This window comes from Metarhizium robertsii (genome assembly GCF_000187425.2).
Source record: "Metarhizium robertsii ARSEF 23 chromosome Unknown MAA_Scf_2, whole genome shotgun sequence".
Lineage (NCBI taxonomy): Eukaryota > Fungi > Ascomycota > Sordariomycetes > Hypocreales > Clavicipitaceae > Metarhizium > Metarhizium robertsii.
The window spans coordinates 5822456-5835408 of record NW_011942160.1 but is presented as its reverse complement, the minus strand read 5'-3'; the positions used below and the strand labels follow the sequence as shown (position 1 = coordinate 5835408).

At 51.1% G+C, this 12953-nt stretch overlaps 4 protein-coding genes across 4 annotated transcripts; 1 reads left to right on the top strand and 3 right to left on the bottom strand.

Moving 5' to 3' along the window:
• Positions 1-347: 347 nt before the first annotated feature.
• MAA_08405 (Mitochondrial inner membrane translocase complex, subunit Tim17/22) lies at positions 348-994 on the bottom strand (the record flags this gene model as incomplete). Its single annotated transcript, XM_007826403.1, has 3 exons — positions 348-698; positions 764-859; positions 917-994. 3 exons carry the CDS (start codon positions 992-994, stop codon positions 348-350), a joined length of 525 nt encoding a protein of 174 aa, XP_007824594.1.
• Positions 995-2616: 1622 nt separating this feature from the next.
• Positions 2617-3380, bottom strand: MAA_08404 (HAD-superfamily phosphatase; the record flags this gene model as incomplete). Its single annotated transcript, XM_007826402.2, has 3 exons — positions 2617-2709; positions 2768-3106; positions 3159-3380. 3 exons carry the CDS (start codon positions 3378-3380, stop codon positions 2617-2619), a joined length of 654 nt encoding a protein of 217 aa, XP_007824593.2.
• A 365-nt stretch (positions 3381-3745) lies between these two features.
• On the top strand, positions 3746-5515 carry MAA_08403 (origin recognition complex subunit 2; the record flags this gene model as incomplete). The annotated part of the gene is made up of 1 exon (XM_007826401.1): positions 3746-5515. The coding sequence occupies one exon, from the start codon at positions 3746-3748 to the stop codon at positions 5513-5515; it is 1770 nt and encodes a 589-aa protein (XP_007824592.1).
• A 252-nt stretch (positions 5516-5767) lies between these two features.
• MAA_08402 (phosphatidate cytidylyltransferase) lies at positions 5768-8459 on the bottom strand (the record flags this gene model as incomplete). Its single annotated transcript, XM_007826400.2, has 2 exons — positions 5768-7845; positions 7895-8459. 2 exons carry the CDS (start codon positions 8457-8459, stop codon positions 5768-5770), a joined length of 2643 nt encoding a protein of 880 aa, XP_007824591.2.
• Between the last annotated feature and the right edge of the window lie 4494 nt (positions 8460-12953).

Genomic DNA, 12953 nt, shown 5'->3' with positions numbered 1-12953 from the left:
GACGGCGCTGTGCAGATCTGAGATTCATATATAGTGGTAATAAGTAATTAGCCGACGTGTTGTCCACGCCCAAATATGACTGTGATTGTGACTGCGCTCTATGGCTGCCCTGGCAGCGGGTATTATACAAGTGTATACAAAACCATCTAGCTGACCCCGAACAGCAACTAGAATGGTTTGTCAAGCACCTACCGAGGTAGATACTCAAAAAGTGGAGATGAGCCTCCAAAATCAACGCCGTGTATGCTCTAACCGGAACTCCAAACAAGATTCCCACCCGTTCTCGTACACAAAGCACCATTCGATAGTCTCTGCCCCCGGGCCATTTGACTGTCGACTCTCAAGGCCTACTCCTCCTTTGGCTGTCTCATCCAAGCGTCAATGGCGGCGCTAAATGCTGCAAACGCAACGCATCCGCCAGCCATAGCCTGCGGACCAGCATTCTTGGCCAGAATACCGCCCGTCAAGCAGCCTGCCGCGACGCCGTTCGCGAGATCGTTCTTGGCCCGCAGGCCCTCGATGCCACATTCGATGCCGGAAAAGAGCGCGCCGACCTTGCCGAAATTCTTGGCCATCGAGAAGGAGCGAGTGCCCATGTCTTTGAAGCCGTGCTTGAGCTGTTGGCGGAGGGGCAGAGACGAGATGTTTTGGCCGGCGCTGTTGGTGACGGGTGTGCCGAAGGGCGTGTCGTAGGACATCTATCGACGGTCAGGAGAAGGTACGCGGGAAACCAGGTACGATGGGGAGAGAAAGAGCGACATACAGAAGCCATGAACATGCCGAAAAGACCACCCATGCCGAATCCCATGACTCCTGACATGACGGACTTGCCGTAGCATGATTCCATGGCGGATTGAACCTGTCGAGGTTAGCGGAGAGCTCACAAGAAGTCTGGGGTGGGGGGAGGGATGCATACAGCCTTGACGCCCGGGTCTTGAGGGCCAAAGCCGGGCGTAGGTGCGCCGGCGCCAGATGAGCCTCCTGGGAAATTCATGGTGATGTATGACAAGTATTCACTCTGCCGCAGGTGAGCCCGTGTGGTGGTGGATTCGTAGCGGCTGCCAGTCGCAAGGATGCAGAAGAAATATTTCTGCATGTCCCCACCGCCTTCGGCGATGGATCGGCCCCGCCGACCGAGATGCGGCGCTTGTGCAGTAAAGCGCCGCGCTACGCCGCGCTACGCCAGCGAAGCTATACAGAAACTAACGGCAGGGTGCAGCACCTCGGCTCAAAGTAGCTCCCTTGACAAAATTTGTTTCACAGGTATAAACTGCTATACTACTACTAAGCCCAACCACTGCTACTCCATGTTTCAAGTACGACGACCAGAAATGTCATCAAGGTACAGCGTCACAAACCCAGCATTAGAATCAACGCTTTGCTGGCCAAGGTATTACTTGCTGCCGTCGAAATATGAAAATGAGTTGCAAATTCAATGAATGATAGCTGATGTTGAATCTGGCTATCTGTGTACCGGTTCTAACATTGTAATATGTCGACCTTTTTCATGTGCCGTCACCTAGTATGACCTCGATCGTAAAACCAACTCAATCCAACCCTAACTCGAAACCACCATCCTCAACCCTGGTCTGACAGCCAAAATCGCCCATCCAGTGTAATTTCCCAAATGGCAAAGAAATGCCCATAGTGACATCTATAACCATGGTCCCATATGAACCTGCTCGTGTATTGTCTGATATCGGGTATCTGCGCTTTAGGCATCCGCATAAAGGGAGCCTATTGTCCCCGTCCTCGAGGCTGCCACTCCGGCAACGGTGGCCTTTCAACCCGCGATCTTGCATGGCGTTATTGTTCCTTTGTCGCGCCTGAGTCTTCCCCTGCTCGGCGTTAGATATGTCGTCTTATAAATTTTAATCTCTTTTTAACCTACCTTGAGGACTCTCCACATCCTTTTTACCTGGAAGACTCTCCACAACCTTTTTAGCCAATGCTTTCCCCGAGTATATCTTGCCATATGCATCTCTTTTATGGCTGTAACGTGATGCTATAATTCCACATCAGCAGTCATAGAATAAAATAGGGCCAGCAATACATACACAAGCTACCTCCCTTGTAAGTTCGGAATGTTTGCCCATATTTTTCCTTCATCATCTCCGCAGCTTTGTTCCATGAAAATTTTTTTCCAGGAGGGTCAGAGTCATCAAACATCTCTGGTATGACGTGAGACCAGAAGTAAAAATTTTCGCCATATGTCCAATGGGTGGCCATGTCGTTGAGAAACCTGGCTGAAGTAGCTAATAATCTCAGGTATCGGAAAAATCAAGGCCGGTCTGATGGTTGCGACAATAGAAAAATGGTAAAGAAAACGGGTCGGCCACGAAGGTTATATCGGAAAAATCGACGCCGATCGGATGGTTGCGACAGTGAAAAATGGGAAAGAAAACGAGCCGGCCACGAGGGTTATATACTCCCAGGCCAAAACGAGCACAATGGCAGGTTCGATCGCACAATGATTGAACAATCCAGATCACGCGTAAGCGTCATTGCGTTGGTTTGGGGGAGAACCCGTCTTGTGAACGAAAAGAACCCTGCAGCAAGGCTAAATATCCAATGTCCGAATCTTGTTCACTTTGACCATGAGTTAAATGTTCAACTTTAGAATTCACTGACCCGGCCGTGAGGTCGTGGAGGCTGCAGACCTCTATAATCAGCAAGAAACACGGCAAGGTTGCGTTCCATTTTGGAAAACTGTGCAGTGAACATATTAGCAAGCTTGGCCAAAGCAGACACAAGTAGCGACGCCTACAATGCTCTTTTGTTGCATAGGCACTACGCCATCCTTTATCCAGAAGCCCCAGCTACCCATCATATTCGCCAGCATCATGTCTGTTGTCAATCTGTCTCCAACTACGGCAATGTGCGACGGGTCCGTCACCCCGGTCTCTGGGTGCTGCCTGAAGTATTCCATGATTTCAGATCCGCATCCCGGCTTCTTCACAGCGTGTGGTAGTACGTGAACGCCGGTGCCTCTTTCAACCTCGGCGGCTTGCTTCAGGTCTTTGTCCCAGCTGGTGGCCCCGGAGGTATTGGATACCACCAAAAGCTTGCGGCCTGGATATGCCTCTTTGAGGGAGTCAAAGCGCTTCTGTGATTGTTTGAACAACGGCACGACAGCTTGGCAATGTTGGGTGAGTTACCTTGTATGGTTCATAGACCTCCTTGGCATCTGGGTAAGCAAAGCAGTCATCTTTGTCGAGAACTACAGCTCTGATGTCAGACTTGTAGCCATTGCTTCTCAATCCCTTGTCCAGAGGGATTGGCAGATCGTTGAATGTTGAAACGGTGTGGTGTGGCAAGCACATGCTAGGCTTGAATAGCAGCCGTGCGGCATTGAGTGAAGCTGAAAGATTCAGGTTCATTTCGGCGGCAGCTTTGAGCAAAATATGGAGTCTGAGCAGCCTGTGAACGCGACACAATCCCGTTGGTAGTTTTTGACATGTCAAAGTGCTGGTGGAGCTGCATCCAAACAAGGCGGCTCTCAAGGCACCAGACTTGATCAGCAGACATTTGAATGCAGGGGGCATGCGGCCCCACCACATCAGAGTACTACTGAATTGACCGTCGACGGCAGACATGGATGCAGGGAGCTTCACTGGGCCAAAGCCAGTGCATGCAATTAAGCTGGGCCAGACCAGACGTGTTCAAGATCGGTTTTGCGACGATAGGTCTTGAGCTATCGCATCTGCACCCATGTTCGCGCCTCACTGGAGCAGACGTCGTCGCCATGCCTAGGAGTAAATCCGTGGCCGATGATTCTCCTCTGGGAAGCGAGAAACGTTCCGTGCGAAAGCGATCCGTCGGCACAATGGACCTCGACAGAGAGGCTACACCTTCAAAACGAGGGCGAGTCTCGGCCCAGGAAATTATCGACGTCAAGTCATCATCCGTAGACGACAGCGAAACAGAAGATCACGACCAAGAAATACAAGTCAGCGCCACAGATAAAGCCTCTCCGTCAATAGACGTCGCCGAGGTCCCCAAGGCGACACGCAAACGCAGAGGACGCCCCCCCAAGTCACAATCGCAAACCAGCACACCGTCTAAGACACCCGCAAAGTCAATTTTTGCAACGCCAGTCAAGAATCACGAAACTGAATCGGCGACGCCTAAAAGACAAGCAGCGGATCGATCAGCACGAAAGAAGAGTGCCAGGGCTCTCATAGAGAATGTATTCGATGATGGCGACGATGACGACGAAGAGGACGACGACGAAGTTCTCGTGCGCGAGATATACGAAGACAGCGACGCCGAGGACCTCGGTGACAACGCCGACATTTTGACCGATGGGTTGAACGACGACACTTCAGGAAATATCACCCCGTCAAAAACCCGAAAGAGCAGGCCCAAGAGAACAAAGTCTCCAACGCCACCACGAGATCTGCCTCCCCACGAGCTCTACTTTGCACATAATAAGCCCGGGCGGCCAAAGACATCCGATAATACATTGGGATCGGTCTCACTGCTCACACACGACGAATACTTCAACGTACTGCACCAACACAAGGACCGTCACGCCGATGACGTCGAGTATCTGGAAAACCTTCATGCCGAATCCTTCCCGCAGTGGGCATTCGAACTCTCCCAAGGCTACAGCATATGCCTCTACGGATTCGGATCGAAAAGAGCACTGCTACAAAAACTCGCCAAATACTTGCACACTAATCACCGCGGCAAACCCGCCCGACAAATCGTCATCGTCAACGGCTACGCGCACACAACCACCATGCGAGAAGTCCTAACGTGCATAGGCTCAGCCATCGACCCTTCACAAAAGATACCCACGTCTACACCAGCCGCCACAGTCCAAATCATTTCATCGCAATTATCCAACACCAATCTTGGCCTCACCATCCTGATCAACTCCATCGACGCAGCGCCCCTCCGCAAACCAGGCACGCAAGCCATCCTATCCCAGCTGGCCGCCCATCCCCAAATCAACCTCGTCTGTTCCGCAGACACGCCCGACTTCCCTCTTCTCTGGGACATTGGCGTCCGCTCCGCATTCAACTTCGTCTTCCACGACTGCACCACCTTTGCGCCATTCACGGTAGAACTAGACGTCATTGACGAGGTTCACGAACTTCTAGGTCGCAAGGCCCGTCGCGTCAACGGCAGGGAAGGCGTGGCATTCGTGCTGAAGAGCTTGCCGGAGAACGCGAAGAACCTGTTTCAGCTACTCGTTGGCGAGGTGCTTATTGCGATGGAAGAGGAGGGGAATATGGCGGACGAAGCAGCCGGCGTGGAGTACAGAATGGTGTATAACAAAGCGGTGGAGGAGTTTATTTGCAGTTCGGAGATGGCATTCCGGACGTTGTTAAAAGAGTGGGTTGCCTTCTTCACCCTCGTCCGTATTTGTTCGTGGCTGCTAACGGGTTATAGATTCCATGACCATCAAATGATTACGAGTCGGAAGGATGCGCTGGGTACGGAACTGCTAAGTGTACCCTTTCAAAAGGATGAGCTGGAGGCAATCTTGGAGGATTTGATGTCATGATGAGACGTATTGCAGTTGCATTGGAATGAAACCTTGTATTATCATTTGCCTTGAGTGGGAAACAACAGACAACTTGATGGTCATGAAACCTACAATAGGTAAAGAAATTCAAATTATACCAACTGGAGGATATCATCATTTTACAATGTTCAACATGAATCGTGTCGTCGTCAATTATATATACTATCCCCGTCCTGAGAACATGGCTATCTAGCTACGTCTATGATGTATTCTTTTCTTCTTCAACGCTTTTTATATGCCAAGACTTTTTACGCATGTCCACAGAACAACCGGCACAATCACATTATCATTACCGCCCGTCAAAACCGCCTCAGTAAGACTCCCCATCGTCGCACAGATACCCGCATTCCTCGCACTGGCATACCACCCAACCGGTTGATCTGTCATCGGCCATCCTCCAACACGTAACCACACCCCGGCGGCTCCTAGACCTGCAAACACGGCAACGGCGAACGCTAGGCTCCCTTCGAGGCTCTTTCCCCCACCCCAGAGCCACTTACGGTGTCCATACCGACGACCAATAAGTGAAGCTGCAGCATCGCCGAGGCCGACGCATATAACACCAGATACCATGCTAACATCCCGGGTTGGTACTTCCCAGCCTGATAAGCAGCCTGATCCCGTGCGAGAGAGTGAAGCTAGCGCCAGCCAGAGGGGAATTGCGCAACCGATAAGGAGGAAGATGTGAGAGATAACAACGGGGCCGCGGAAGTCTCTGCCGTCGACGTAGGGTGCCAAAAATGAAGCAATGGGTTTAGATAGCGGCGGAAGTTGACTTGCGCGGAGGAGATCGAGGATCAAGAATATAGCGAGTATAATGGATAACGCGAGGCCAGCATATGCTGGGTCGACGTATACGGCTGGGAGAAACATTCCCACCATCATAAAATGAAACACCTTGCGCCTGGTATCGACTTCGTAGGTCTCCTTGAGTTTGAATACAACGACTAGGCCAAAGACGAGAATGGTAAGCCAATAGGCGCTGAGGATAAGGCGAGTATTGGCCTCGCCAAAAGCATCATGACGAAGATGTTGGACCCAGCCGGAGTGGCATTCTTTGGCCCCAGAAATCGCTGGGAGACAGACCCATCGCTCAAGATTGGCACTAACAACTTGGAATCTGAACCAGGGTAGGTTTCCAAACATGTACCCCAGAGCCCAGCCTATTGGTTCGTGCCCATTCAGCGCAAACTGCTCGACATAGGTTCGCACGCCGACTAATATGATTCCGATAATGGCTGTGTACACATAGGCTGCATAAGCCCATTTCCGCACGAGAGCCTGCTCCTGTGTCAGTCTGATATAAGGCCGAAGTGAAAGCGATATAGCCCGCTTTCGTCTCCCAGAAGGAGTATGTACAGCGCTCTTCCGCAATTTATCCGGATGTGGCATGGTATGTCGTCGTGAGATGCCGGCGCTGATGTCGTTAGGTGAGGTGACTCCAGAAGTGCCAACGGATTCTGTTGTGTCCCTGATGTCGAGATTGGGTCCAAGGGTTTTGACACGTAGTGGGCCTCGGAAGATTGGAATATCATCCTCCTCATCGGCTGATGATGTCGTCTCGGAGGGGCTATCTTCGTATATAGACCCTACCATATCACTTTTAATCCGGTGCCAAGACAATAGCTTGCGAAGTTCTTTCCAAAACCGATGCTTTTGTGAGCTTGAGGGTCGTCTAAACCGCCATTTGGGCACTCGCGCCAGCGCAATACCCCATCTAATGACTGGTCCGCAAAATACAAGTACAGCAAGACCGCCGCCCCATAACAGACCCTTTAGAATCTTCGCTTGAGGTGATGCAGACAAAATAAGCACATTGATCAATGCGATAGACAGTAACTGAAGTTCGGCGGTCAAGAGGCTAGTTGTTGTAAGGTAGTGCAAGACAGTGCACAGCGTCTGGTGAACCGGATATAATAAGACAAGAGCTTCTCCAGACAAGAATGCGTATGTTGGGTCAAATCTCGATGAATCTAATTCCGGTCCCCAAACCAGAGGCAGGCATGACAATGCCCAATGAAGGGTATCGTATGATGTGTCAACGTCAAGCTTCGGTATCAAGGCCTGCGGTAAGGAACTGATGCTCAAGATTATACTGGGTAAAATTGTCCCCGGATTGCTTCGAGCAACTAGTAAACAAACAAAGGTGGTGATTGCAGGAGGGTATAGTAAGGGGGCAGGGTCAAAGTTGGTTGGTATTCGGAGTGGGATCCATTTCGATGGTCGCCTTGTTCCGAACCCCCATGCCAGAACTCTTAAAGGATATAAGCCCAACAGGGTGAGGTACAATAGGCTCAATAATTCAAAATCTGTGTGCTGTTAATCAACGTCGCCAAAATAGGAAGCGTACATGCGTACCTTTTCTCCAGACACGAAATAATGGTGAGACGTGACTACTCGTCACCACCATGAAGCCCAGCGATCCCACAAGGCCGACCTCGGTAAGCCTTCGCACCAGAGCCCTATTTCGTCGCAGAACATCGAGCCAGCGCTTCTTACGCTGTCCCACCTTCGGACGTAATCTCTGCGATATGGCCTGGATATGGTCGTCATCCAGGGCAGCTGGGGACGGTGCAGGTGTCGTAAAACCTGATGTCGGCTCGTCATAGTCTCTTAATCCTTTGTGTAGCTTGGTCTTTGGTGCTGGAAGACCCTTGAGGAAGTGCTCGTCATCGGCTTCAGTGCCGCTCTCACTTCCAGGCGAAGATTCTTTCGAGAAGGCCGGGAGGCTCGTCGGCGATAGGTGTGCCCCGTCGTTACCACTGCCACGAGACACATCGTGCGTTGTAAAGCGCTCTGATGAATGCGGCAGCTCTGAGCTTTGGTGGTGGTATGGATGGGGAGAACGGTTCAGGGCACGCAGCGCGTCATGCTGCTCTGGATCAGAAGGCGCCAGCGAAGCCGAGGTGACGTTTTGTGACATTTGACAAGGTCGACAAATCGAGTCGCTCGAGGGAAATCATTGATCGCGGCTGAGGAGCTGACCCAAACAATTGGGGTTTCGAGCGACAGACAACCTACCTGGGCAGGCAGCTAGGGATGATACGAGGGATGGGGCTCAACAAGGAACAGTCCACTTCATCGGGGTCGCTTCAGATTGTCGAAGGCCAAACAACATGAGTCGAGATTGAAATGTTGTTTTGGTGAAGCTGGGTTGGGGGAATGGAGCAATGCAGTCACATGCAATCTGCCAAGCTATGCGCTTTCGTACCTGAGTACTCCCTAAAATGACGGTTTAACGCGGAAGTGTGGAACTTTAGGACGTGGGAACTGCGATTTGTCGGTGCTTCTTGAGAGATCGTGCCCCTCGCTCGCTGAGCATCACGTGAGAGCGACTGACAAAGGTAATGTAAAGAATTTTTGTCTTTCTAGGCCAAATGAACCGAATACTACTCAATCTATTGTTGTTTTTTGACGTAGCCGTCATTCAGTATAGTCTTTGTTCCAATGCAGCCTCGCCACCATTGTACACTAGAGCCAAATATAAATTCTCCCCCATTTGGAGCGCTGGCTACCCATCACATAATACTGGAGATAGTGCAGTACATTATGTAAATATTTAAAAACTATTGTATTGAACCAATAGTTCATTTTCCTGTCTTGATGTGAAATTATAATAGATATAAAAGTAACCATTGTCACAACTACATTTTATCGAGTGTACTAGGTCTAGGGTAGCCCGGCTGTCTGGTGGGCCAAATCTGATTGAGAATTTGAGAGGTTAGGTGTCCTAGAGTCGTGATATGATCGCTGCCTTATTGCCGTAGGTAAGGAGTACGTCAATATGTGTCACTTCGATAGAAATAAGCATTCACGAATTTCAACTCAACGAAAGCCTTAGGATGTCACTGTACGGAGTACAGAACAGCATCTCCGAGGTACCTGCCTACCTGTGCTCATCTTGGATAGTACCTGCTATGCGCCCTAGTTCATAGTGTCATCACAACGGGGAAGAACCCCGGGATCGCACCTTCCCAATTGACTTCTCTTGAAGCCTGTTATGAAGACACTCTACGCTTCATTAAAAGAGGCCCGAAGTTTCTCTCCTCTTGTCTTTGATAGTTTGGAATCTCCCGCGGTATGAAGTAGATCAATATGGGTTTTTTTCATCAAATTGCCTTCAAGGGTCTGGTTCAAATCAAAGACGCCCGCCGAGAGGGGTCCTTGCAAGCCACATTAAAAGCCACGAGCCGCGAAGTATGCGCCCGCGAGATGTTTGCGCGGCGGTATCTAAAATAAGATCCTGGCACCTCCCTCGCATCGCCTAGCCATCCATCGCCTTCTGAAGCAGTCGTTTTAGTATTAGTGTTTGTTCGCTCCCACGCAGAACCATGCCAACCATCCTGATTGTAGACAGGCTGACGCGTTGCAGAAATTCTCCTCACGTGTGGCACGAGCGCGAGGCGGCCAACCCCCACGTTAAAAAAATCCACCACTCCAGCTCCCGATTCAGCAGAATCAGCGCAGATGTACGTAGCACTAGTATCTAGATGCCGTTACTCAGCTTTAGGCCTGCAGGATGGATCGAGGCATACAGAGTACACCCTCGGCAATCACCCAGCCTCCCTATACGTACAGATTCTGCAGTGGAAACTACATATACATATGTACGTACCCCATACCTCGACCAGGAGACACTGGTTTGATGAGAAGTACGAGAAATACAACATGAACAATTACCAGTCAAAACGAGATACTAAAAATGGTAAATCGTATGCGAGACATCAAGTCAAGTCACTGATACTCAATAGAAATACAAACATTTTCTCCACAAGTCGAAGCATTCGTTGCTAGGTAGTTACATAAACTCAGTTAAAGACACACACCAAACTCGAGGATAAATACGGAGGACACGAGATCCGACCACAACGGTCAGAATATGCCTCTGATGGAATACTAGCTTTGATAGTCCTGTTTCACCAGCAAGCCCGCTTGTGGGAACCAACTTGTTGACAGGTCTCACAATTAAGGCGGGCTCGGAAGGGAATCCGAGGTGGGAACCGGTGGTTTACCACACTCCAACACCATCGCAGGAGTCAAGGCGCCGCACAGGGCATGAATGCCGGCATTTTCCCTTTTTGACAAGGGAGCAGGCGCGTACATGCGGCAATACGAATAGTATTATTCGCGATGACCATTTGCATAGAAATATCACTATAGACCTCGGCAGCAGGAGACCTAGTGCGAGCACTCTCGATAGTATGCAGACCAAAGTCTTTTGTATGACCAGGTATCATTGCGACTACAAAAAAGAGACAAACAAGAGGTATCAAAAAATGTCGCATTTTTAGTGGTACGGAGTATGAGTTTTGCTAGCAGCAGATCAAGACCGCGTCTGATGTCGGCGACGCTCGGGGGTCGTCGGGCGTGCTTGGACTCGGCATTGGATGACGACGGTCAACGGGGGGTGAAACAAGTCCAGCCAATGCATTTTGGTGCTCCGGGCGGGTAGTGCTGGATCTATCAACCAGGCCATTGGGTGAATACGGAGGCGGCAGTGCAGCCAAACACTCAGACACCGGCAAGCTGTTTTTCTTAGCTGGTTCGTCATGTTGACTGTTCGTATCACCAGTGCGGGACACAATACGAGTTTCGGCCCCCCTTTGCAAAGACAGCTGCCCAGAGGGGCGAGAAGGCCCAGCCTGGCCTGTTGCTAAGAAGGCTTCTCCGAAGCATGCATGGGCGCAAGCCCACGCCACATGCTTGGCAATGATGTCACTGGGAAGCCTGCAGTACAACAGAAGTGGCCGATTCTGGACGACAAGTTCGGTCTATTGCGGTGGAAGAACAGCTGAGCAAACTGGGCGACTTCAAATGTTGTCGATGCAGCGATGGCTAGTTGCCGACTGCTGATGGACGACCAAACCACGCGTCGCTCGACATGAAGCGGTGACGAAGCAAACACCACTGGAGGCCGACCATGATTTCCAGCCCTCGCAATTTTGAGGCGTGCTTCCAAAAAGCAGCACATGCACGAGAGGGGACCTGAAGGACCAGCCAGGGCCAGCCCCGTGTGCCCCGTCCAACGAGCCCGTTAGGTGGCGTCTTGAACGCTGCCCCTGTCCGTTGGACCTGTGGACCTGGATGTGCGATCCGCCGGCCTGGCAAGCCAAGCCAAGCCAATTGCTATCTCGAGTGGGGTCAAAGAAAGAACAAGGAAGACTGGAAAGACGACATCGAGGCTCCAGCCGCCAGTGTGAGCCGTGCCAGCACAATCCTAGCTACTTCCGTACGGAGTACTATGGAGTCAATACTATCCCTGCCATGGGCAGCTGAGCCGCGCCGGTACGATGGACTAGTAGACTCGAGAGGAGAGCCTGTCCCGAGCGCGTATCTGCACCGTCCACTCGGGGTGGCGGGCGTGCAGGGGCGTGCAGTGTGACTCTGTGTCAGAGTTAGGCGCGGATGGTCGGCCTAGTCGTTGGGAAGGCGACGATATCGAACGTTATTCAGCTGCCATGTGCAGTCTATTTATCCAGGATTTCCTACTATGAGCCCTCAGTCCCTGACTCCAACCGTCCTCTCTCGTGCCCCGTGCTCTCAACTGCCTGCTGTGGGAAACTTCCGGCCTTTTATTCTATCGGTCCCTGTTAGGCCGAGTATTCTTGCATTTTGTATTACTATCCTGGGCTATCACTGACTGGAACAAGTCCAAACGACATCATACAGCCTGCACACCCCTCCATCTCGGTCTGCCGTGGCGGGAGCTGGCTTCGACATCCCGTTGCCATTTGATCATACTTTCAATATTATCACGGCCACACTGCCCCCAAAGGCCCAAAGGCTGATGATATCGGTCTGATCTCCTGTGCTCCACTGGCAATTCATCACACGCCGTACAATACTACTACGACTCTCATGCTGACAAGCTCCGCTGGATGTGTTCTGCATAAAGCGCATGTAGGCCATTCCGCCTCCATCTGCCAGATCACTATTTCGTCCCTCTTACTTGCTGATCTTGGGCCACGGGAGACTGGAGACTGGAGCGGAAATCTGCAACCCACGGATGCAAGATAGTCAAGTACTACAGCCTGCGTGCTCTTGTTGCTAAACTCGACTCGGGTTTGGCTCGATATTTCTGCCCCGCTTGAGAAAAAGCCCAGATCGCATAATTATCACATCACATCGACACAAACACTCTCCGCTGCTTCTCTTGCTGTCTAGCGGCTTAGCCACACTGCTTTACTTCCATTTGACTTCCTCCCTCTACCCGAGTAGCATTAGCTCTGCATTGTACAGGAACTGCTTGTTCCATCGGTCCTCGTTGACAAGTATACACCCGATTCCTCAGCCTTTGTTTTCGGCACCTTGGGGTCCCAGTTTACGACTTCACACCCCATCAGATCTCCGCTTATTCCTAACATCGGATACTAGGAGGGGTGTAAAGCATACCTCCGTTGTTGTACATTGCACGCCG